Source organism: Canis lupus, chromosome 5 (genome assembly GCF_011100685.1).
Source record: "Canis lupus familiaris isolate Mischka breed German Shepherd chromosome 5, alternate assembly UU_Cfam_GSD_1.0, whole genome shotgun sequence".
In the NCBI taxonomy this organism is placed as follows: Eukaryota; Metazoa; Chordata; class Mammalia; order Carnivora; family Canidae; genus Canis; species Canis lupus.
The window spans coordinates 78,334,467-78,356,195 of record NC_049226.1 but is presented as its reverse complement, the minus strand read 5'-3'; the positions used below and the strand labels follow the sequence as shown (position 1 = coordinate 78,356,195).

Below are 21,729 nucleotides of genomic sequence, written 5' to 3'. Positions count from 1 at the left end.
AGCACACAGGGTTTACTTTCTCAAAAGAAGTGGGACAGTATACAAAGCTGGTGTTGGTAGTTCAAAGAAGCTCATTCCAGCTTTTGCCTCTGGGGTGACCCTGATTCTCAGGTATAAGATGGCTGCAAGAGCCCCAGCCATCATACTCATGTTCCAGATAGCAGAAGACTTCCCAGAAGTTGCACACAATAGTTTTTCATTCATATTTCTTAGGATGTGGTCATATATCCACACCCAGATGCAATGCAACTCAAAGGCTAAAAGAAATATAACCTTTATTTTGGGAATAAATGTAGAATGTAGAACTGTTCACAAGACAACTGCCCTGATCTCTTCAGAGGTTATTGTTCTAGATTTTAAAAGACTAAAGAGACATAAATGTGAGCTTGATTGACTCTGGGAGATATTTTAAGACAATAAGAAAAACTGGAATATGGACTGCATGTTAGGTGATATTTGAGAATCATGGCTAATTTCCTTAGGTGTGACCATGGAATTATGGTTTCACAGGAGCATGTCCTTATTGTATGAAATGCATGCTACAAAGTGCTTAGGAATGAACTGTCCTGACGTTTACCACTTCCAACAAAACACAATATATTGATAGGTAAAAATATCAATAGAGAAAACATGGAAAAGATAGTAAGAATTACTGAGCCTAAGTGGAGGGGGGTATGGATATTTATTATACTATTCTTCTAACTTTTCTGTATGTCTAAAAATTAGATGAGAGCAATCCCCCATTTGGTTTGGCTGTCCCGCAGTCTTTCACATGAGGTTGGCTGCCTCCTGGTGAAAGGAAATGATGTTCCTAGCAGTCCCCCTGTTCAGAGGGTCTGCTAGTGGGTTGGATTCCAGAGCTTGCAGGTGTGGAGAGAGAGGACTACATCTTGGCCCTCAGCTTCTCCAAGGGTCTTTCCCCATTACCCAGGATACAACACAGCAGCAAATCCATGAATGGCATCACCCATTTGAGATAACAACGTGGCAGTAGGTAGAAAATGGATCTACTAAAAAAAAAAAAAAAAAAAAAAAAAGAAAATGGATCTACTATACAAAATCATCTCATAATGTGAAGGCATTAGTAGTGTATCATATCAGGATGGTACTGGGTAGAGTAAAACAAATGCTAGACTTGAAACTAGAAGAATCTGTTCTTCCTCCACTGTTTCTGCCCATTATATCTGTGAAGCATTTCGGCTTCCTCATCTGTAAAATGAGGATCATGAGCACTGCTTCCCCAATCTCACAGGGCTATCTGAGGACCAAAGAAGATATTGTGTGTAATTTTCTGTAAACTTATAAATGTACAAGATTATTAGGAAGGTGAACTTGCTTGTCCAGAACTTCTTCATCTTATGAGGCTCCCATGCAATTATCCACAGATACCAAGACCAAATGAAATTTTTCAAAATCCTGCTTGTAGTGGTTTGTAAATAACTCCACAAATTCTTTGGTTTTCCTCCCTTCAAAAATGTAACCTAATTTCCCTTCCCTTGAGTGTAGGCTGGACTAAGTGACTTGCTCCTAACAGGGCTGCCGGATAAAATACATGATACCCAATTAAATTTGAATTTCAGATAAACAATAAAAGATTATTCATTGTTTATCTGAAATTCAAATTAAACTGGGCATCCTTTTGCTTTTGTTTGATAGTTTTGCTAGAACTGGCAGCCCTATTCTAATGAACAGAATGAAGTGGCATAAGTAATAGTACTTGACTCCAAAACTGGGTCGTAAAAGGCACTGCAGCCTCTGCCTTGCTCCCTCTTGCATTACTCACTCTGGGAGAAGCCAGATGCCATGGTTTGAGGGTCCTTGGGCAGCCCTATGGAGAGACCTACCGGCACATCCTGCCAACAGCCAGCACCCACTCCCAAGCCACATGAGTGAACCATCTGGAAGTGGATCCTCCAGGCCCCGTCAAGCCTCAGGCAACTGCCATGCCTGTCAACGTCTTGGTTACAATCTCATGAGACATGATGAGCCAGAACCACCCCAAATTCAGCTGCTCCTGAATTCCTGAGCCAGAGACACTGTGTGGGATAATAGCTGATCATTGTTTCAAGCTGCTACATTTTGGAGCCTCGGGCTCAGCCCTGGCTGGCCCTGAGATGTCTGCAGAAGGTTCCCCACCTTTCCCAGCCTCTGAGCTTTGATCACCATACCCCATTCTACCAGCATATTTCAGACCAATCAAGTGCCCACGACAGGTACCTCTGATGGCTCTTTTTTTTTTTTTTTAAATTAATGGCACATAGTAGGAAGTCTGTCTGTTAAAAGGAGACCTTTTTTTTTTTTTTTTAAGTAGGCTCTATACCCAACATGGAACCTGAGATCAAGAGTCGTAGTTGCACCAGCTGAGCGAGCCAGGAGCCCCAAAAGATCCTGTGAGGCACTTGACCTGCATCAGAAGAAGATACTCAGGACCACGTTGAACCCTCCAAACCATTGTTTTTCCTGGTGAAAAAAAAAAAAAAAATGGGGCATCAGAAGGATTAGTTGGTCTCCCAAGGTGGAACTCCAAGGTCTGCACTCTTCCTGCCAACCACAATGAGTCATGGAGTGAACAGCACTCTTTGGTGCCCTCACAGCCCCCACCCTGGCTGGGGTGGTCATTCTCCTGGTATTTTTCCCACCGTCCCCCTGCTGGTACTCCTGGCTCAGGGGAGTTTCTAATTGCTGCCACAGGATGGAATGGGCCAGACACCTAAACTGGAGACCTTAATTCATTTGGTCCACAAACTAGTTTTAATGGACTGATACAACATCAGCTCCAATTTTATTTTTTTTATTTATTTATTTTTTAATTTTTATTTATTTATGATAGTCACAGAGAGAGAGAGAGAGGCAGAGACACAGGCAGAGGGAGAAGCAGGCTCCATGCACCAGGAGCCTGATGTGGGATTCGATCCCGGGTCTCCAGGATCACGCCCTGAGCCAAAGGCAGGCACCAAACCGCTGCGCCACCCAGGGATCCCAGCTCCAATTTTATTTATTTATTTTTTTTAACTTTTATTTATTTATGATAGTCACAGAGAGAGAGAGAGGCAGAGACACAGGCAGAGGGAGAAGCAGGCTCCATGCACCGGGAGCCCGACGTGGGACTCGATCCCGGGTCTCCAGGATCGTGCCCCGGGCCAAAGGCAGGCGCCAAACCGCTGCGCCACCCAGGGATCCCCCAGCTCCAATTTTAAACAATGGAGCTGTCACATAAAACCTGCAGACTTCTGCCTTCTCTTATCAATGAGATGTCAGCTGGCCCTCCTGGGGGGACAAGCCACCTGGAGCAGAAGAATACAGTCTCTTGTGAGATGGAGCCTGTGCCCTCCCATCTACCACTGAGAGCAGAGATGGAGGGTCCCCAGTGTCCTGCGCACTCGATTTTCCTGCCCAGAGGCACTGATTGAACACCACCAATAACTTCCTGTGCTATCCAAGGCACACCGTTGGCCCTGAGATGAAAGTGAGTAAATCATCTCAGCTCTATGTCTTAGTCTCCTGCTTGACCTTGAGAACACCATTCTGATGGGATGTTTTCCTGCTCCCATCCTCATGGATAACTGGACAAAAAGTATTGGCTACAGAACTTGAGCCAGAGCAGCCTATCAGAAGGTCAGCAGAGAAATGGCTATTTTTCAAGACACTAGATGTGTGTGACTTGATGTACCTACCCCTGTGAAGGAAACTACTGACGGAAGGAAGCTCAGCCCCTTCTGATACAGAGCTGTACCCACTCGTAGGCCCCACCAGTAGGAGGGTGACCTGAACAGGTAAGAATGGGAGAATCCAGGGAAACCTACTGCCCTTCTGTTTTCCTTCCCTGGGGGTCTGCCTCAGTGGAAGCCTCTCTCTCTCTCTCTCTCTCTCTCACACACACACACACACACAGAAATGGGTGTGACAGTCACTCTGGCTGCAGCCCAAAGTGGCTTACTTACTAAATCCACAGTTCCTGTTTTCTTTTTCTGCAAGGAAGAGACATAATATAAGCTATTCCCAGGGAGAAAGTAGGGAAGAAAGAACAGCTTATTCCTGACCCATACTTGGAAACTCTTGTGTGAGGCAACATAAGAGGAAAGAGAAGGGCAGCTCGGGTGGCTCAGCGGTTTAGTGCCGCCTTCAGCCCAGGGCCTGATCTTGTAGACCCGGGATCAAGTCCTGTGTCAGGCTCCCTGCATGGATCCTGCTTCTCCCTCTGCCTATGTCTCTACCTCTCTCTCTCTCTCTCTCTCTCTCTCATGAATAAATAAAATACTTTTTAAAAAAAAGAGGAAAGAGAACCCCGTCTTACAAATTTCAAAGAAAGTACAATTTGGCATATCTCTCTAAAATGGCAATTTAGCAGTAACTACCAAAATTTAAGTGCATATAACCTTTACACAAGTGATCACACTTCTGGGAGTCTATTTTATGGAAATTCTAGGGGCGCCCGGGTGTCTCAGTCAGTTAAGCATCTGCCTTCAGCTCAGGTCATGATCTCAGGGTCCTGGGATCCAGCCCCACATCGGGCTCCCTGCCCCACCAGGAGTCTCCCTCTGCCTCCTCCCCTCTGCTTATGCTCATGCTCTTGTCTTTCTCTCTCAAATAAATTTAAAAATAAAAAGAAATTCTACTAGAAGAGCAAAAGATACATAAACCTAGAGACTCACTGCAGCACTGCCTGTGATGTGAAATGGTGAAGACAGCCTACACACGGCCAGCCAGAAGTAAACGCTGGTATGTCTAAGCTGTGGAAAACCACAGTTCTGTTAGAAAATGCATGGTACATCTAACAGAACACCAAAAAATTCCATCATGATACAGGAACAAAGCAAGCTGCAGGGTAAGATTTCACTTATTAACGGCTTATACTTAACTAATGTGAAATGGGCTGTGCCAATTATGCACAGAACACAAAACGTAGGAGTAAACAATGTATCAGCAAGTGGTATTAGCAACTCTAGGCACCATTCCGCTCAATGATCCTGGGCCCCAAAGGGCTACCTGGGCACCGCCAGTCTATGTCTCTCAGCACTGTGGGCTTTTCTGGGCTCTGAGCATCATTTTGAGAATTAAGAAATACTGGCTCTCCTTATACCACATGGCCCCTGGATGCCAGCCAAATACTTACCCTGGCCCTCAAGGGAGAAATAGCAGCCTGTTACAACTGTACTAAGAGGCAGAATGTTAGCCTCCAACAGAGAACCTTCCAAGGGGTAACTCTTCCTGACCCCTTCCCTTTCCTGAGCAGTTAGTCATAAAACCATTAGGTGGCACAGAGCAAGGCAGGTGCCTGCAATGGGGCAAAACACAAGCAGGTGGCTCAGAGTAGTGAAGCCCACACAGGATGAGGAGAATGTCCACAGAGTAAGCGGAGAGGACACATGGTATGGAGCATCAGAGCAGCCCCAGCCAATAAGGAAAGTGACCACGGAGGGACAGGCCAACACAAGGGTCAGAGCTTAACAGTGTGAGGATGATGTCTGCTGTGGAGAGCCACCTGGAGCAGGTGTCAGAGCTGCACAAGGTCAGGAGGGGGCTGTGGGTAGAGGATTTTGAGCCACTCAATAAAATTGAAGCATATGGGGTTACACTAGTATAAACGAAGGTTTGATGAGGAAGTAGATAATTAATTACATAGTTTCAAAGTACCTCCCTATAAAATATTAATTTCAAAGAAAAATGGGTAATTTTGCAATGGACAAGCCTGGCAGACACATGTGAACATTTCCAGCAATGAGACAAACTGAAACCATGTGACCCCTGGCAGGACGCAAGGACACAGCATTGTTTCTGGGATGTTCCTGCCAAAGCTGCATAGCCTGAATCCAGTCACAATGGGATAGCAGACAAACCCAAATGAGGGAAATTCTACACAATAATTGGCCTGTCATCTTCAAAAGTGTCAAGGACATGAAGTCAAGGACTGGCAGGAACTTTCCCAGACAGGAGACTAAAGAGACAGGACAACTAAATGTAACCTATCATTCTGAACTGGATACTTTTACAATGAAGGACATGATTGGGACAAGTGGTGAAACACAAAGCTGGCCTGTAGGAATCTTCTCTTGCGTGTAGCATAGTCCGCAAATGTAGTGGTTTGAAACACAGTCACTATTAGCTCATAGTTCTTTCTTTTTCTTTTTAAGATTTATTTATTTGAGAGACAGAATGTGTAAGTGGGGTCAGGGGCAGAGGGAGAGAATCCCCAGGCTGACTCCCTGCTGAGCACGGAGACTGACTGACACAAGGCTTGATCTCCCAACCCTAGATCACCACCTGACCCGAAACCAAGAGTCAGAGGCTCAACCGACAGAGCCTCCCAGGCGCCCAAGGCTCAGCTGGGTTCTTTCTTTCTTTTTTAAGTTATTTATTTTAGAGAGAGAGAACCTGCAAGCAGAGGGAGGGACAAAAGGAGAGAAATCTTCAAGTAGACTCTCCACTGAACGTGGAGCCAGCGGTGGGGCTCAATCCCAGGACCCTGAGATCACGACCTGAGCCGAGATCAAGAGTCCAATGCGTAACTGACTGAGCCACCCAGGTGCTGCATCCACTGGGTTTTATGCTCAGGTTATCACAAGATCAGGATCAAAGTGTTGGATAGGTTGAGTTCTTATCCAGACACGTTGGAAAGAATCTGCTTCTAAGCTCATTCAAGTCTTTGGCAAATCCAGCTCTTGGGACGCCTGGGTGGCTCAGTGGTTGAGCGTCTGCTTTCGGCTCAGGGCATGGTCCTGGAATTGAGTCCTGCGTCATGCTCCCCACAAGGAGCCTGCTTCTCCCTCTGCCTCTCTGTGTCTCTCATGAATATAAATAAATAAATAAATAAATAAATAAATAAATAAATAAATAAATAAATAAAGTAAGTAAGTAAGTAAGTAAGTAAGTAAATAAATAAATAAATAAATAAATATTCAGCTCTTTGTGGCTGTAGGTCTGAGATCCATTTTCTTGCTGGTTATCACCCCTGGGCCAACACCTTCCTTCTCATGCCCCACATCTAGTCTTCAAAACAGCAACACTTTGATCTCTTCTTATGCTTAGCATCTCTCTGATGTCTTTTTCCACAGAAAACATTTGCTTTTAATAGGGCTCATGTGATTAGACTGGACCCACCTAAACAATCTATCTTAAGCCATGAAACTTAACAGTCATTGGAGGGATATATCATCACATTGCTAGGTTCTAGAGATCAGGACAGGCCATTGGGAAGGGGGAAGGCATTTCAGAAATTCTGCGTACCACACAGCCTGTAGATGAAGTGATGTATCAGTGCTCATCTCCTAACTTTTGATGGTTGTGTTGTGGTTGTGTAGCAGAATGTACTTGTTTGTAAGAAATCCACACTAAAATATTTAGGATGATGGAGCATCAGACCACCAATTTACTCTCATATGACTTGGTATTAAAAAATAGTTCTTTGTATTTTTTTCTTAAAATTGTTCTATACATGTGTGTGCAGATTGATAAAAAGATAGCTACGACACATGTATTTATATATAAAAACAAAAATATCTGGAAAAATTTAGAAAGATAGATACAAAAGTTCCCTGTGATTACCTCTGGGACACAGAATTATTTAAGAGGGAAAAGAAGTATACAACTTTCATTTGGGGGCTATTTTATTTTTTAATTTATTTATGATAGTCACAGAGAGAGAGAGAGAGAGGCAGAGACATAGGCAGAGGGAGAAGCAGGCTCCATGCACCGGGAGCCCGAAGTGGGATTTGATCCCAGGTCTCCAGGATCACGCTCTGGGCCAAAGGCAGGCGCTAAACCGCTGCGCCACCCAGGGATCCCTGGGGGCTATTTAAAAAAAAAAGAAATAAATAGGAGAAAGATCTTCAAAAAGGACAGCAGGAGACTGGCTGCTGGTTTTGTGGCAGAGAGTGGGTGAACACAGAGGGAGGGCCGGGCTGAGGCCAAGATTCAATGATGAGGCAACAGGACACGTTAGTGCTGTTATACTCCTGTGCCTCTCGCAGAGCTACCCAGACATTGAATTTAGAATAAAATCTGTATTGAGGTGATGGGAACAAAGATAATTTCCTGCTGGCGATGACAGCATGCCAGATACCAACGGCACTGCCCAGGCAAGGTTTCTAGCTCCTCTTTGCCATTTGCTTTTCAGTATTGAAAAGACTGGTGTTGCTCTATCTCTTTAGTTAGTGACACACCTTATTAACATGTGTTAATGTCTTCAGGCACCTTGAGAACCTGTCTACCCAATAACACCCCAAGTCACTTTTTCCTGTGATGGATTGAACTGAGACTCCCAAAATTGCTATGTTAAAATCCTACCACCTAGAGCATCAGAACGTGCGCTTATTCAGAGATAGTGTCTTTCCGGAGCCTATCTTTACCGAGGTGATCAAATTAAATGGAGGTCATCGGGGTGGGGCCTACTCTGACATGACTGACATCCTTAGAAGAAGAGACGAGGACCCAGACTCACAGAGGGAAGGCGATGTGAAGACAGACAGGATGGCCACCCTAAGGCCCTATTCTTGCAACTCTGCAAGGACCTATAGCATCTGGGCAAAGCCCATGGCCCTCCAGAAAGGGCTGGGATTTAAGTCCAGGTTTTAAATGTCTTTATTGTTTCCATGATTTTTTTCCCTAAGATATTTAATGTCCTTGCAATAGTAAATGGATTTGAATTTAGAGAGAATCATGAATGCAGTTAATGGTCTGACAAGCAATTTAAAAAAGCCTTGTATTGATTCCGGTGACACTGATGATTGGCTTTTACAGTCATGCCGGAGGAAGGCTCTCGTGGATTGTGGCTCTCCACTCTCAATCCAGCTGCAAAAGCCTGCCAGCTTTCATGGGAAGATTCCAGATCAGGCTTCCCACCAACAACGTCCTCACCTCCGATGATCTGCTCCAATGGCATCTGTGATTCTGGTAAAACCCTGCTCCCTGGAAAAAGAAAACAAAGCAATTTCAGCAAATGGTGGAGGACAGGCCCTGCTCTCACTGGAATCCCTCGTTCACCTAGCTCTATAACGCACCTGCCTCTGTCTCCCCCAGATGCGTGCCTCGTGCCTTCTACATGGTCCTCACCTGGGAACCGAGAGGTATTTCCACCTAGGCCCTCACAATGGGAAGGGAATCAATTTCACGTATTAACAGCTCCCTGATGTCAAGCCAATATTACTGAACAGGGACACTGCCAGAACTCCTCGGGCCAATAAACACCACTGACTCACAAGTTCTTCTTGAATTCCTGGGCCCTATCTTTTGTCATAGGAGCAACACAGTAATTTTTCCCTCCGTTTTTGAATCCTTGAATGAGGAATAAATAGAGACAGGTGAACAGCATCTTCTCCATTTGAGTCATTTGGGCTTGATACCACATTAACTTCTGTTTCAAGCCACACAGGGTCCCACTCACTTCAAAAGGGCCTCCAGCTCCCGCTTGATCATGCCCACCACAGGCGGGCCCCGGTAGGTGAGGGCTGTGTACAGCTGCACCAGCGAGGCCCCTGCCCGGATCTTCTCCAGCGCGTCCTGCCCACTGCTGACTCCGCCAACCCCAATGATGGGGACTCCGCCTGCACAGAAGCACATGCAACCGCGTGAGGAAAGGCAGACAATGGGAGAGCCTCAATCTGGCTCCTGCCCTCTGGCCCCTGCTGAATGCAGACATTCATAGATCAAACCCCAGAGCCTGAGCCACACAGAAATCTGAAGAACAGGGACTGAATTCTTGCCTTGGGTGAGTGCATACATCTCCCGGATGGTTTGGGTTGATAAATCTCGAAGGGGCTTCCCACTCAGCCCTCCGATCTCAGAGCGCAGGGCACCCTGGAGGCTGGCAGGGCGGCTCACTGTGGTGTTGGTGATAATCAATCCATCGATGCCCAACTGCAGTGTGAGACAGAGAAAAAACCCTCCAGTCATGGCACTGATGGAGCTGAAGAAGCTTCCCTGAGAGTCCGAAAGAACAACCAGGCCAGGTGCCCACACTACAGACCCTGGAAGCAAGAGCTATAACAGAGCTTACCATGCTTCTAGAATAAGTGTCTGGATGAGCCTCAACATAACAAGAGCAGCCATCACATACTGACCACCCATAAGGTTCCACTAGGACAGGGTTTAATCCTTAGAACCACTCACTTTAGTCCTGACCAAGACTCCTAGGTAGTGAGTGGTGGAACTAGGATTTGAACCCAGGACTTCTAGGTCCAGTCTGTGACTCCACCACTCCCCCATGACACAGACACCTGAGGTTAGACTAGAGAAAGAGACAGAGATAGAATACCCTAGTCTGACCAAGGACACAACCGCAAATCTTAGAGCCCTTGCTAGATGAATGTGAGCAAAGAGAGAAGGGAAGAAATACAAGAAAACGACTCATCCAAACATTCCCTTCTTATTCTATGATGAGTTACATCAGGACAGGTACCAAACCAGCTCTCACTATTGCGGAAGGGAAGCCCCGCACTAGCCCAGCTGGCCACATGGCCCCCCTGGCAGTGGGGGGCATCCCAGGGCCCAGCCTGACTCACACCTCTTTCACCACACTGGCGATATCCTCCTTGTCCTGGGCCGTGAGGTCAGGTGCGATCTTCACCAACACGGCTGGCTTGTGTGCTCCCTGCAGGGCATCCCTCTCCTGCAGCACCTAAAGCAGCACGCAGCCAGAGATAGGGACGCCTCAGCCCACAGCCGGCGGTGCCACTGACCTGCAGCCCCCGCAGCCACAGATCAGCATGTCCTCACACTAAAGCACCAGCAAATTGTCCTTTTCCAGAAATACAGCTCTCTGCCATGCCAGAGACCCCACCAAGATGGATCTGATTCCCTAGAACCAAGGGATCTCCAATATAAGTCCCTAACATTGTCATCGGTGCTAGCTAATATATTAAGGTTTATTTAGACTTTTTCACTAAAAGAGGTAACAAGGAAGTACTGTCACAAGTACTATTTGGTAAAGAGTCATCCAATTCATTCATTTCATGTACTCACTGCTAGGGACAGAGAGTCCCTGCTGTCATGATCTTGCGGTGTAACAGCAGGGACAGGTGACAGAGCCATTAATCACTGTTGAGCATAATCAGTGTTCTGATGGGGGATTACAGGCATAGCAAGGGGTCCCATCGGTCCAGGTGCTAAGGACAGCTCCTGGACCGTGAGGCCCAAGCTTCTCCCTGGAGGGCGAACAGGCTGGTGGACGTGTCATCGCCTACCTTGGCCAGCAGGTGGCGCAGCTCCGCCTTTCCCTGCAGGCTCCGCAGCCCAGCAGTGTTGGGACTGGACACGTTCACCACCAGATAGTCGGCCAAGGGGCCCAAGACGCGCACCCCCTCCGTGTAGTCCGCAGCGGCGTCCACCGAGGTCTTATTCTTGCCCAGGTTTATCCCCAGGGGCAGCCCCTCTGTGAAGATCGCACGTCAATATTTTGCCCTCAAACGCCATCCCTGTGGGCCTCCCCCCGCGAATGCGACCCTCCCGTACCAGCGGGCAAACAGCTCGGGAAGCTGCTGCCTGCCAACCCAGAAGAGCTCACCCTCTGCGCAGCAATGTCTGGGCAACAACTAGATCTTTTGCTGCATTGTGCCCTTTTTCTTTTTTAAAATTCCATGGGAAATGGAGAAATCAGGAGTGCAAATACTAATGATAAAAAGGCAGGGCTCAGGTAATGAGGACAGTCAGAAATCGACAGGCATGTCAGAAGGGACAAATTTTACTCTCAAGGGCTGTCTGCCGGCCTAGAGTCACAGGCCAGGGGGTGCCGTGGGAAAGAAAATGAAAAATTAAAGAATATTACACAATACTGGAAAATGTTTGCCACTAATCATGCCTAAAATATAGAGGTATAATTCTTTTATAATCTAGAGCACATCCCAGTGCTCCCAGAACTGCCCTGGTTGCTCTCACAGCCCGGGCATATTTGCTAATGGCCACACCCTTCACTCTCCAAAATGTCTCCATTTGCACAGCAAGTATTACGCCAACCAACTTAAAAATCCATGAGATTATCGACTTGGATTTTGCACTTTTAGAAAAATACATTATATAGAAATATGCTGTGCGTGAAAGCAGGAGGCTGTCTGTACTTCTAAGATACCACCCCATCTGCAGAGGTCACTGGTACGTCAGTGCTGCTTTTCCATCTCTGATGGTTGGGAAAAGACCTGGAACACAAGTGAGCTCCCAAAATGTGTGTCAGGTTTGTGGTATCAAAGAGCAACATCTAGTATTGCTCACCACCTTCTCATACGCTAAAATAGTCACCCTTTTAATCACCAGCTTGAAAGTAAATACGATTCCCTGGGAGGAAGGGAGGTGAAGAGGGGCCAGCACCCAATCAGACAAAAGCTACACAAGACCTCCAGGCTTCCCAAGTCCAGCCTCCACCAGGCCAAGCCATTTGTAAACTGATTCTTCCCCACACAGGTAAACTGGCTTAAAACAGAGCATCACTTTCGCGCAGCTAATGGATCTTTCATCAGCAGTTAGCTGCCCAAAGGGCCAAGACATTGAAGCTATAAATTTCTGAATTACTCTGCCCTCAAAGGGCCCCACAGCTTTTGTCAGTTTATGTTCCTTATTGTGTTAGCAACAAGCTGTCTTCAAGTCTTCTAGCTACTGGAAAACATGATGTGCAGAACTCTGCTCTGAGATCCTGCTTCACTCCAACCAATGTTCATGCTGGAGGTGGGGGTGAGAGAAAGCATGGGGTAAAGCTTGCACTGGCAACAATTAAAAGAAGGATTTTAAAAATAAATAATAATAATAAAGGAAAGGAAGGCAAGAAGGCAGGAGATTATCACAAGCTGTGGAGATCATATTACAACTTCAAAGCTCCCCAGATGGAAGGTCTGTAGTACAGCAAGGTCTGCTTCCACCAAAGCCTGGGATTTCCAAACAGGGTCGCTTCCTCCTCCTAAAATCAGAGGTTGCTGACTGCCTGGGCCCTTTCAACCTCACTTCCTGAAGTGAATCTGAGGTCCATAGGTTTTTCTCATCTTGCCACCAAGACATTCAATGAGACTCGACTCATGGCAGGAGTTCCAGAGGGATCCAATGAGGAAATGGCCACTGCTCCACACAATCTCAGAGGGCACCTGGGAAGGTGTGGTGAGGACAAAACAGCGCTGCAAGCACTCACTGTGCTTCCTGAGGGACAGCAAAGCAGAGCTCCCAGAGAACGGACCCCTGAAGGTGGCCACCTATCCCGCACAGTGTTTCTAAATAAATCCAGGAGGATATTTTCCCAAATGTCAAGATTAGCTCTCCCCGAATAGGAAGGAGTAGGAGTAATTTTAATTGTCTTCTTTATGCTTCTTGGTATTTAGTAATGCTTCTATAATTAACATGCATTATTTACAGAACACACAAAAGGACAAGAAAGCAAGACAGAAGAAGACGGTGCTCAAGGCCTGCTCACATCTCACCTACCCATGCGACCACAGAGGAGCTGCTTCGCTTTGCTCATTTCTAAGCTGCTCCAGTTATGATATAACCCAGGCTATATAATGAGGCAAAAGCTAAGCGAGTCTTTGCTAAATTGTGAAATTCAGTTAAAACCTTGGTGGCTGTGGTAAAGCCAGGAAGATTCCCGAGTTCCATAGTGTTTTTTCCTATTGCTCAGTCATGTTTATTTCACTAGGAATGTTCCTGATCTTTCTCCCACAGGATTCCTTCCAATAAATGAGGGAAGTCCCTCGAGAGCACCCCCACTTTACCTTCTGTGAGCCTGGCCTGTTTCTCCTGTCTGGCCAGCAACCTGTGTTCGACCACTGAGAGTCCGTGACTGTTAAATCCGTATCTGTAGCACAGAAGCAGGTAGAGAGGGGACAACATTAGAGCCCTCAGCCAGACAGCAAGGACTCTGGAAAGATGGCTTCATGGCCGTACCCACTATACTTCTGACTTTTATTTTATTTTTTTACTTCTGACTTTTAAAAACAGAAAGAAAAAAAAAATAGAGACAGTTCTGAGACTTCTAAAGTTTAAACACCCCTGGAACTCCTAGAAAACTTTCCAGAACACCATCAAACATGGAGGGAAAGATTTAAATTTGTAAACAAGCTGCTCAGGTACCTAGCACTGGCAACAGCCCAGACTCATCACAGAGCTGCCCCAGACCCGTCTGGATCGGGCCCCCACTCCTTACTTATGAACGACTCCCACCCAGGGTCTCTCTGACAGCACCATCCTGCACCTCCTGCCTGCACTCCACAAACACTCTCCCAGAGAAGAAATAATAACCAACACCTACTGGTTACGGCACTTTGTTACTTGCAGCCAAAAATACTGAACAGATAAAGCAGCACCTGTTTTTGTTGACTTAATGAATAAATTACTCCATTCATTCAGCAGGTGCTTAGTGGGCAGCCACTCCGTGTCTCCCAGTGCGAGGCTGAACACACAGGCTCTCCTCTCTCAACCACTGCTCGTCTACAGATTCTGCTAAGTACCGTTGTCCTGGTACCTGTAGCTATCTGTGGCAGCCGAATCATAAATATACTTTGCCTGGAAATTCTGAAGATATGATCCCAGCCTGCAGTGCAACAGGAAGATCAATAACTTCATTTCTAATGCTGGAAAATTTCCCTGAAACAAACACAACAAAGCAGGATGTGCAGTCCAATGATTCCCATAGGTCAATCTTCCAGAAGGCCAACCATGGGCCCAGAGGTGCTTATTAAAATCTCTTGAGGAAGCCCTCAGAAATCTGGTTACCAAAAAGTAACTTTTTGGAGTAACTTTTTTAGGAACACTTTCACTTTCTGAGTTTGTTGTAGTGAATATTGCCTGGGGATTACAAAGAAAAGGGCTTGATACAATCTAGAAGGCTCCCTCTTACTAAAAGCAGCTGTACATAGGGGTTATTAGATTTTCCAGTTTAAAAAAAAAAAAAAAAAAAAAAGATTTTCCAGTTTACCAAACACCAGGGCTGCACAGTCCAATTCAAGAACTTCTAGTCACATGTGCCACTGAACACTCGAAATGTGGCCAGTCCAACATGAGAGTGCTCTAAGTCAAACACACACTGGATTTTGAAGACTTGGTACCAGTAAAAGAAGGTAAATAGCTAATTAATCATTTTTATTTTGATTATATGTTAAAATTACATTGAGAATAAGATGAAATACTTCTAGTTAAATATAATTATAAAAAACAAATAGAATCTATTATTAAAATTAATTTCATCCATTTTTTACTATTTTTTTTTTCTTTTTACTAGTTTACTGTGGCTACATGAATATTTTAAGTTACATACAGAGTTCACATTTTATTTCTATTGGGCAAGGGCACTGGAGTAATAAAGCACAAACTCTAAAGTCAAGTAAGCCTAAATCTGTACCGAAGCTCTACCACTTATGATCTCATGATTAAAGTCATGCAGCTCTCGGAGCCTCAGTGTGTATATGCACTAAACCAGAATACTAAAACCTGCCTTTATGCCTGCACACAGGTGGTGCTCAACATGGTTCCTGAACATTCCAAATAGCAGAAAAATGCCCACGCTGTATGACAAGCAGATCTCTCGTTGCTGAGTGCCCTGCCGGGGAGAAGGCATTCCCTGGTGCCTCTGGGCTCTTCACCTACCTGTTAATGACTGCTTGGTCCTCAGGCAGGCGGAAGACTCTGGGCCTGGGGTTTCCTTCCTGAGGTTTTGGAGTAACACTGCCTATCTCAACAAAACCGAAGCCCATCTTGTAAAGTCCATCCACAGCTTCCCCATGCTTGTCAAATCCTGCAGCAATTCCAATTGGATTTCGGAATCTATGGCCCAAGACCCTCACCTCCTAGGAAGAAGGAAACAAAGCCAGAAGTGCGCAGGCTATCACAGTGTTTCTCAAAGCGCAGGCCCCAGCATGTCTGGGTTGGAATTACCCACAGAGCTTGTTCATCAGAAGGTGTTCCAAGAGCACCTACCAGCATATCTGATTCTTGAAAGGTGGCACGAGGAAGGAGCCCCAGGGAAGTGACACGAACGGCCAGCCTGTGGGCTGACTCAGGGTCCAGCAGCCTCTGCATAGCCGGCATCAGGTGTTCAGCATAGAAATGTTCATCCCCCATGGCTGTCAGGTAGGAAGTGAAAAGAAGTCCTCCACCCCCCAGGATGACCACAGCATCCTGGACCCGCTTCTGGAGGGAAAAAGAAAGGCCCACTGAAATTCCCCCAAGGCCAGACTGCAGTAACTTCTCTGAGCCCTTTACACCCATGCGCATAGGACATGAGATGTCACATGAAGCAATGTTTCTAGCCTTCTGCTAACACTGGTCCCCTTTGTTTCTAATCTTGCTTGCACGTTGACCTCTACTTCAGCGGCTGTATCCACACTTCTGCTGACACTCCTCTGGTCCTGAAGGACCCCAGGCCAGAGGTTTCAAGAGAGGCAGTACAGCCTCCAGGGGACATGTGGTAGGCATTTTGGAGGAATGCTAATAATAGATTTAGTGGGCAGGAATCAGTAAAGGCAGACATCCTGCATTGTTTTACGCTGACAGATGAATTGTCCCTGTCTTGTATGACTTTTGAACATCTCACTGACATTATGTAAAAAAAAAAAAAAAAAATCTATTCATATCTGAGCCTATATTCCACCACATAAACACAAACTATCCCTGCAGAGTTTTCATATACTTTGACTTTTCCAGAAATGCAATTCCCTTGTAAACTGAGGGACAACCGCACTGTTTTGCACAGAACATTACCAAAGATTGTTCACCATTTCAGAGATCTCAGGAATGGTATAGTGCTTTGCTTGGGTGTTTGACAACAAAACATACCTGAGGTGCTAGATTGTCTAAACAGAGGCTTAACCACTGACTATATATCTATATATCTCATCACTGAGTCATGCCCCAACATTTACATGCTGAAATACATGTTATTTTATTACAAATTCCTTTAATTTCTCTTTTATATTCAGAGTTAGGACATTATGCTGACTTTTTAAAATTATACATAGACATTACATTATACATAAATTCCACTTCAGGATAATAAATGTAGTTGCAAAAAAAAAATTTTTTTTAAAGCATCAGATCTTATTGAGTCAACAATCACTATCCTAGTTCAAAACATGCTTTGTAACGTGTTTCTCTAGTTATCACTGCCAGATGTTGGGTCACTCATTCATTCAGTCAATCATCTGCCCAACATGAAGGAGCACTCAGAGTCCCTGCCCTCAAGGAGGACAGTCTCAGGAGACATCCTTAATCAATGATCATACAAATAGGGGCACCTGGGTGGCTCAGTGGTTGAGTGCCTGCCTTTGGCTCAGGTTGTGTTCCCAGGGTTCTGGGATCGAGTCCTGCACCAAGCTCCTTGCAGGGAGCCTGCCTCTCTCTGTGTCTCTCATGAATAAATAAATATGTTTTTTAAGAAAATGATCACGCAAATATAGAACTGTGAAGATTACTATGGAGAAAAAAGGTATAGGGTAATAAGAGAATCCAACCCAATCTCAGAGGTAGACAGGAAGGCTTCCTTGAGGAAGTGACTCAAAGCTGACATCCAAAGGATAAATAGGAGCTAACTAGGAGGCAGGGGGTGGGGGGAGTAGGAAAAGTATAAAGGCGCTCTCGGTGGCAGAGGATAAGGAGATGCACCCAAGGAAGAGGGAAAGGTGGTGGGGGGCTCCTTGGATGCCAAGGAATGAGGGAAAGCACCGCACGAGAGCTAGGGGGACAGGGAGGGGCATGGGCCAGAATGCAGATTTGCGTTTCGCTCCCTACACAAGTCATTGCGGTGATCCGATGAGCCCTGGAGGATCACCCCAGCTGTTAATAAAGAGCAAGGATCTGCCGTCTTCCTTCCAGGCTCCCGCAGATTACAGGAGCGCCCCTTGGTGTCCATCGACAGGCCCGTGAACGCGATCACACAAGTCCCCGCCCCACAATCTCCTCGAGAAGGGCTGGGGCCGCGTCTCGGTGTAACTTCGTTGCTCGTGGATCCTGCACGCCAGGTCGGGCCGTCCTGTGCTCCCTAGAGGCTCGTGTGCCACGTGCAATAAAAATCTGGGCCCCGCGCGTTGACACAGACCCGCATCTGCTCAGACTGAGCGGGCCGTTAGCAGGCGGGCCAAGCACACGTGCACAAGCACACGCACGGAACCCGCGCTGCCTCCAGCCACACAGACGCGCCGGGGGCCCACGCTGGGAGCCGAACCCCGCCCACAGCTCGCCGCGGCCAGCCCGCGAGGCTCCTCTCCGCCCGCCGCCGGCCCGCACTCCGCACAGCCTGCGCACAGCCCGCTCTCTGAACTCACTTTCAGCTGTCTCCACGCCATGCTCTTTCCGCCACCGGGCCCGCCTCTGCCTCATTTCCATTGGAGGAGATGGCCGCGAGCTACCCAATCACCGCCTGCGGCTGCCGCCTCACCAATCGCCGGGCAGGAGGGCGGGGCGGGCCCCTCCGCGGCGGAAACCGCCGGCTCGCGCCGTCACGGCGGCCACGCCCCTTCCGGTCCGGGCTGCCCGCGCGGGCGCTTCGCGGTGCGGCGCTGCGGGGCTGGTGCCTTCTCGTCCGCGACCCTTCACCTCCGAGCAGCCCTCCCATTAATACCTTGATCATTAGATGTGCCGGTGCTCTCGGTAAAGCAGGTACCGGGAGTATGTGTCAGACACTGTAAAAGGGTTGGAATAAGATAACCCGAATCGAGCCCAGAGAAGATTTCATCAGCATCAGGTTTTACCTAAAAAAGTGCCTAAAACGGACGTATGTAGGTAGGTATGTGTGTTAATGAAGGTGTCGGGACATCAAGACTTTGTAGCCGAGTCCTGCAACCCAAAGGATTCCACTGCAGGGAAGACTTGGTGGACTCCTATTGAGAAAACTTCCAAATTAATTGGATACTCGTTTTCCTGGCATTTCACGAGGTTTCAGTTTTCTAGTTTGTTCCGACTTCAGTCTCCCCAACCCCCCGCAGAATTACTTCTCTTTATACACGCTTCCCGTTCGTATGCATTTACTCAGGCTGACTCCGGCCTGCACGACCGTTTTGTCTCAATATGGCCCAAGTGCTGGTAATAATTTCTCCCTCATCTGAACCTTCATACACATATGCTGTACCTGACCAGTTTGTTTTGTTTTTAAGATTATATTTAGTCGTGAGAGACAGGCAGAGCCGTAGGCCCAGGGAGAAGCAGGCTCCCTGCAGGGGGCCCGACGCGGGACTCGAACCCGGGACCCCGGGTCACGACCTGAGCCCATGGCAGACGCTCAACCGCTGAGCCCCCCCAGGCGCCCCGCCCCGAGTGGCACTGTCTTTATGAACTACAATTGTTTGGTCTTTTTTATCCGCCCCCCTAACTCAACTGTAAACGTTTTGCAAGTAGGGGCCATACTATATCTTTAGTTTGATTCCTGCAGTGTTTCTCAAACTGGAAGAGTGTATTCTTGGATATACACCTGAGAATTTTTGATACTGGTGTCCTCTTTCTGTAGTGATTTTTTTAAAGTAATATAAGCATCATTTGGACAAACAACTCTGAAACCTACCAAGCTATTTCAGTGCCCACGTTTATTTTGTACGTATTATCATATTTTGGCATCAAGAAAGAAAACCGTCTAAAGCAAACGATGGGCGTGCTGCTGGTGAAGAACAAATGACATACTACGTGAACAAAGGGTTTTCAGCAATTCAAGTAAAGCAAAGTGGTGAGAGAATGGTTTTTCCCTACAGCATGAAGTAGCGTGCCTGCCAAATCAAAACAGCCTGTGTGGCCCTAAGCCAGTATTGTGTTTATCTGTCAGATAGCTATTTGGTGTAGCACGTTTTGATATCATTGGTTTTCAGTTCCTGTTTGAATTTAACTTGTATTCGTTCTTTCATCAGATATTTACTTTTTGCTTTTTATGGTTGAGTAAGAGCTTCAGCATATAGTTTATGCCTAGTTTTATGTTTGGTCATATTTTAAAAAACAATACAATAATTTAAACACGTCTAGGGGGTCTGCAAGAATGGTTTCCTTTAAAAACACACACGCAATACATTTCTCAATTTTTAGCAACGCTGACTTAACATCTTCTACTCCTTTACAGCCTAGGCTTAGCAAATAAAGATCTATTATAAAGCTAAAGGTACAGCTGGTTGTGTAGACACAGGTGGTGGTGCCCTGTAAATACCCATTGCTTTATTGATCTTTGCTGTTTGTTTTCAGCCTATAGGGATTCCACCTGGATCCTTAAAAACAAAAATCCTTTTATCTCCTTGACAAATTGTTCTCTATTCTTAAAAGAATCATACTTATAAGTATCACAAACCCACCAAGAATATATTTAAAGGACTAGATAGCCACTGAGCCCCCACACTGTTTTTTGCTCACAGTTTGGAGAGAAAATGTTCTTCAGGGGAACATGGCTTTGGTTATACATCAGAATAGGTATCATTCTAGGAAGGGAGCTAAATACCCCAGACCAACGTGGTAAAAATAATTGTTATCAGCTTAACAGGTTTCACTGCAGCTATGAGGAAGCAGAAGATTATTGTCGTATGCAGGGAGGACACCTCGCTTACACTTGGAACCCAGAGGTCCAGCATCTTCTCTGGGACTTTCTGGAAGAAGGGCATAAGTGGTGGATTGGACAAAATCTAAAGCTGCTGGGAAAACATCAAGAAAATAACAACCTAGGTAAGGCTCTGGGATGTAGTGTTGACAAAGTAAAAGCCCTGACTTTTATTCTGGAACAGGAGAGAGAAAGAAATTTAAATCTTTCTGCTTTTGTGCATAGAAAAAAATCAGTCACTTTACTTCATCACCACGGTTCCTCTGAAGTATTTCTGCTTTTGTGCCTCAACCTGTGATTTGTCTGTGTAGCAAAGATGATATTTTTCTCAGTTTATCAAAAGCTAAGGCACCTGATATTTTACTGAAAGTACTAGCAAGATTCTGAGGTGGGAAACCTTTTATGGCCACTTTGTTCCTGGTACATACCTCTTCATCATTCTGGCCCCACGCTTCCTAATTCAGAAACCAGGAGATAAATTATTTGCCTGTTACCTTTCTTATGGAGATATTTTCAAAATTATGCACCATAAAATTGTGTGGAAAATCCAAGGCACTGTTTTATTACCACCATCTTCACTGAAGTCTAGGTGAATTAGTACAAAGCCTTGTGATAAAGAATGCATAATAGGAAAAAATAAATATAATGTGTGGGGGTGATGTGGAGAATAAAGGCAAAAGAAATACAGAAAAAAATTAAATGTCCTTACAACTTACAGTCCATTGACAAGTACTTGAGACAGGCAGGGTGACCTTCCTCCAGAAGCTTAATGGCCTCAATGTTAATACTTTGCTGGAGGTGAAAGGCAGCCTTAGCTTGACATTGGCCCAACCTCCAGGATCCTTGTAAGTCTTCTTTAACATCTAAAAATCTGTTTGGAAACTCCCTTTATCTCTTCCCTCTGACCCCAAAATATATGTTAGCAACCATCCTTCAAACATATGGCCCACTGATAACCATTTTATGGGTCTTGTGATTAAGGTTTACTGGACAGTCATAAATGACCCCTCAAGGTCCAGGAAACCTTGCTTCCAAATTCCTTAGAGGCTTACGCTACCTAACACCTTCCCAACTTGAAAGAATATAATCAGTCACCCCTCACAATCTCAGGGCAGCTTTTTCTGCCCACAAGTCCTATCCCAATGTTTAATAAAACCACCTTTTTTGCACCGAAGATGTCTCAAGAATTCTTTCTTGACCCTTTATTCCCAGACCCCAAAAACATGTCACATCCAGGGGATATCTTAAGTTTCATCTGTTGGATGCTA

The 21,729-nt window shown here is 45.9% G+C and overlaps 3 protein-coding genes across 5 annotated transcripts in view; 2 read left to right on the top strand and 1 right to left on the bottom strand.

Moving 5' to 3' along the window:
• The window catches only part of TXNL4B (thioredoxin like 4B), a 45,624-nt gene extending 36,318 nt beyond the window's left edge, over positions 1-9,306 (top strand). Inside the window, exon 5 of the mRNA XM_038538458.1 lies at positions 8,737-9,306. The gene's annotated coding sequence lies outside the window, so the exon portion shown is untranslated. The remainder of the gene's footprint in view (positions 1-8,736) is intronic.
• Positions 8,554-18,343, bottom strand: DHODH (dihydroorotate dehydrogenase (quinone)). 3 transcript variants are annotated; one of them, XM_038538452.1, is made up of 9 exons: positions 18,222-18,343; positions 15,880-16,092; positions 15,550-15,749; positions 13,680-13,762; positions 11,178-11,365; positions 10,499-10,612; positions 9,699-9,852; positions 9,380-9,539; positions 8,554-8,904 (listed from the first exon to the last, which is right to left on the bottom strand). In XM_038538452.1, exons 1-9 carry the CDS (start codon positions 18,240-18,242, stop codon positions 8,850-8,852), a joined length of 1,188 nt encoding a protein of 395 aa, XP_038394380.1. In that variant the 5' UTR covers positions 18,243-18,343; the 3' UTR covers positions 8,554-8,849. The 3 variants fall into 3 exon arrangements, with proteins under 3 accessions (XP_038394380.1, XP_038394381.1, XP_038394382.1); XM_038538453.1 differs by lacking the exon at positions 18,222-18,343 and adding an exon at positions 17,689-18,119; XM_038538454.1 differs by lacking the exon at positions 10,499-10,612.
• A 72-nt stretch (positions 18,344-18,415) lies between these two features.
• PKD1L3 (polycystin 1 like 3, transient receptor potential channel interacting) overlaps positions 18,416-21,729 on the top strand; it is a 69,264-nt gene continuing 65,950 nt past the window's right edge. The window contains exons 1-3 of the mRNA XM_038538446.1: positions 18,416-18,678; positions 19,511-19,612; positions 20,400-20,586. Of these exons, the coding sequence (XP_038394374.1) occupies positions 20,448-20,586 (139 nt within the window). The 5' untranslated portion in view covers positions 18,416-18,678; positions 19,511-19,612; positions 20,400-20,447. The remainder of the gene's footprint in view (positions 18,679-19,510; positions 19,613-20,399; positions 20,587-21,729) is intronic.

What these genes read in the sequence shown, in the direction of transcription:
- DHODH (XM_038538452.1), bottom strand. Translation starts at nt 18,242, where the DNA reads ATGGCGTGGAGACAGCTGAAA. An exon ending in TTCAAGAATCAGATATGCTG is followed by an intron (nt 15,750 to 15,879) that starts GTAGGTGCTCTT and finishes CCTTCTTCCTAG; the next exon opens with GAGGTGAGGGTCTTGGGCCA. An exon ending in GATGTATGCACTCACCCAAG is followed by an intron (nt 9,540 to 9,698) that starts GCAAGAATTCAG and finishes GCTTCTGTGCAG; the next exon opens with GCGGAGTCCCCATCATTGGG.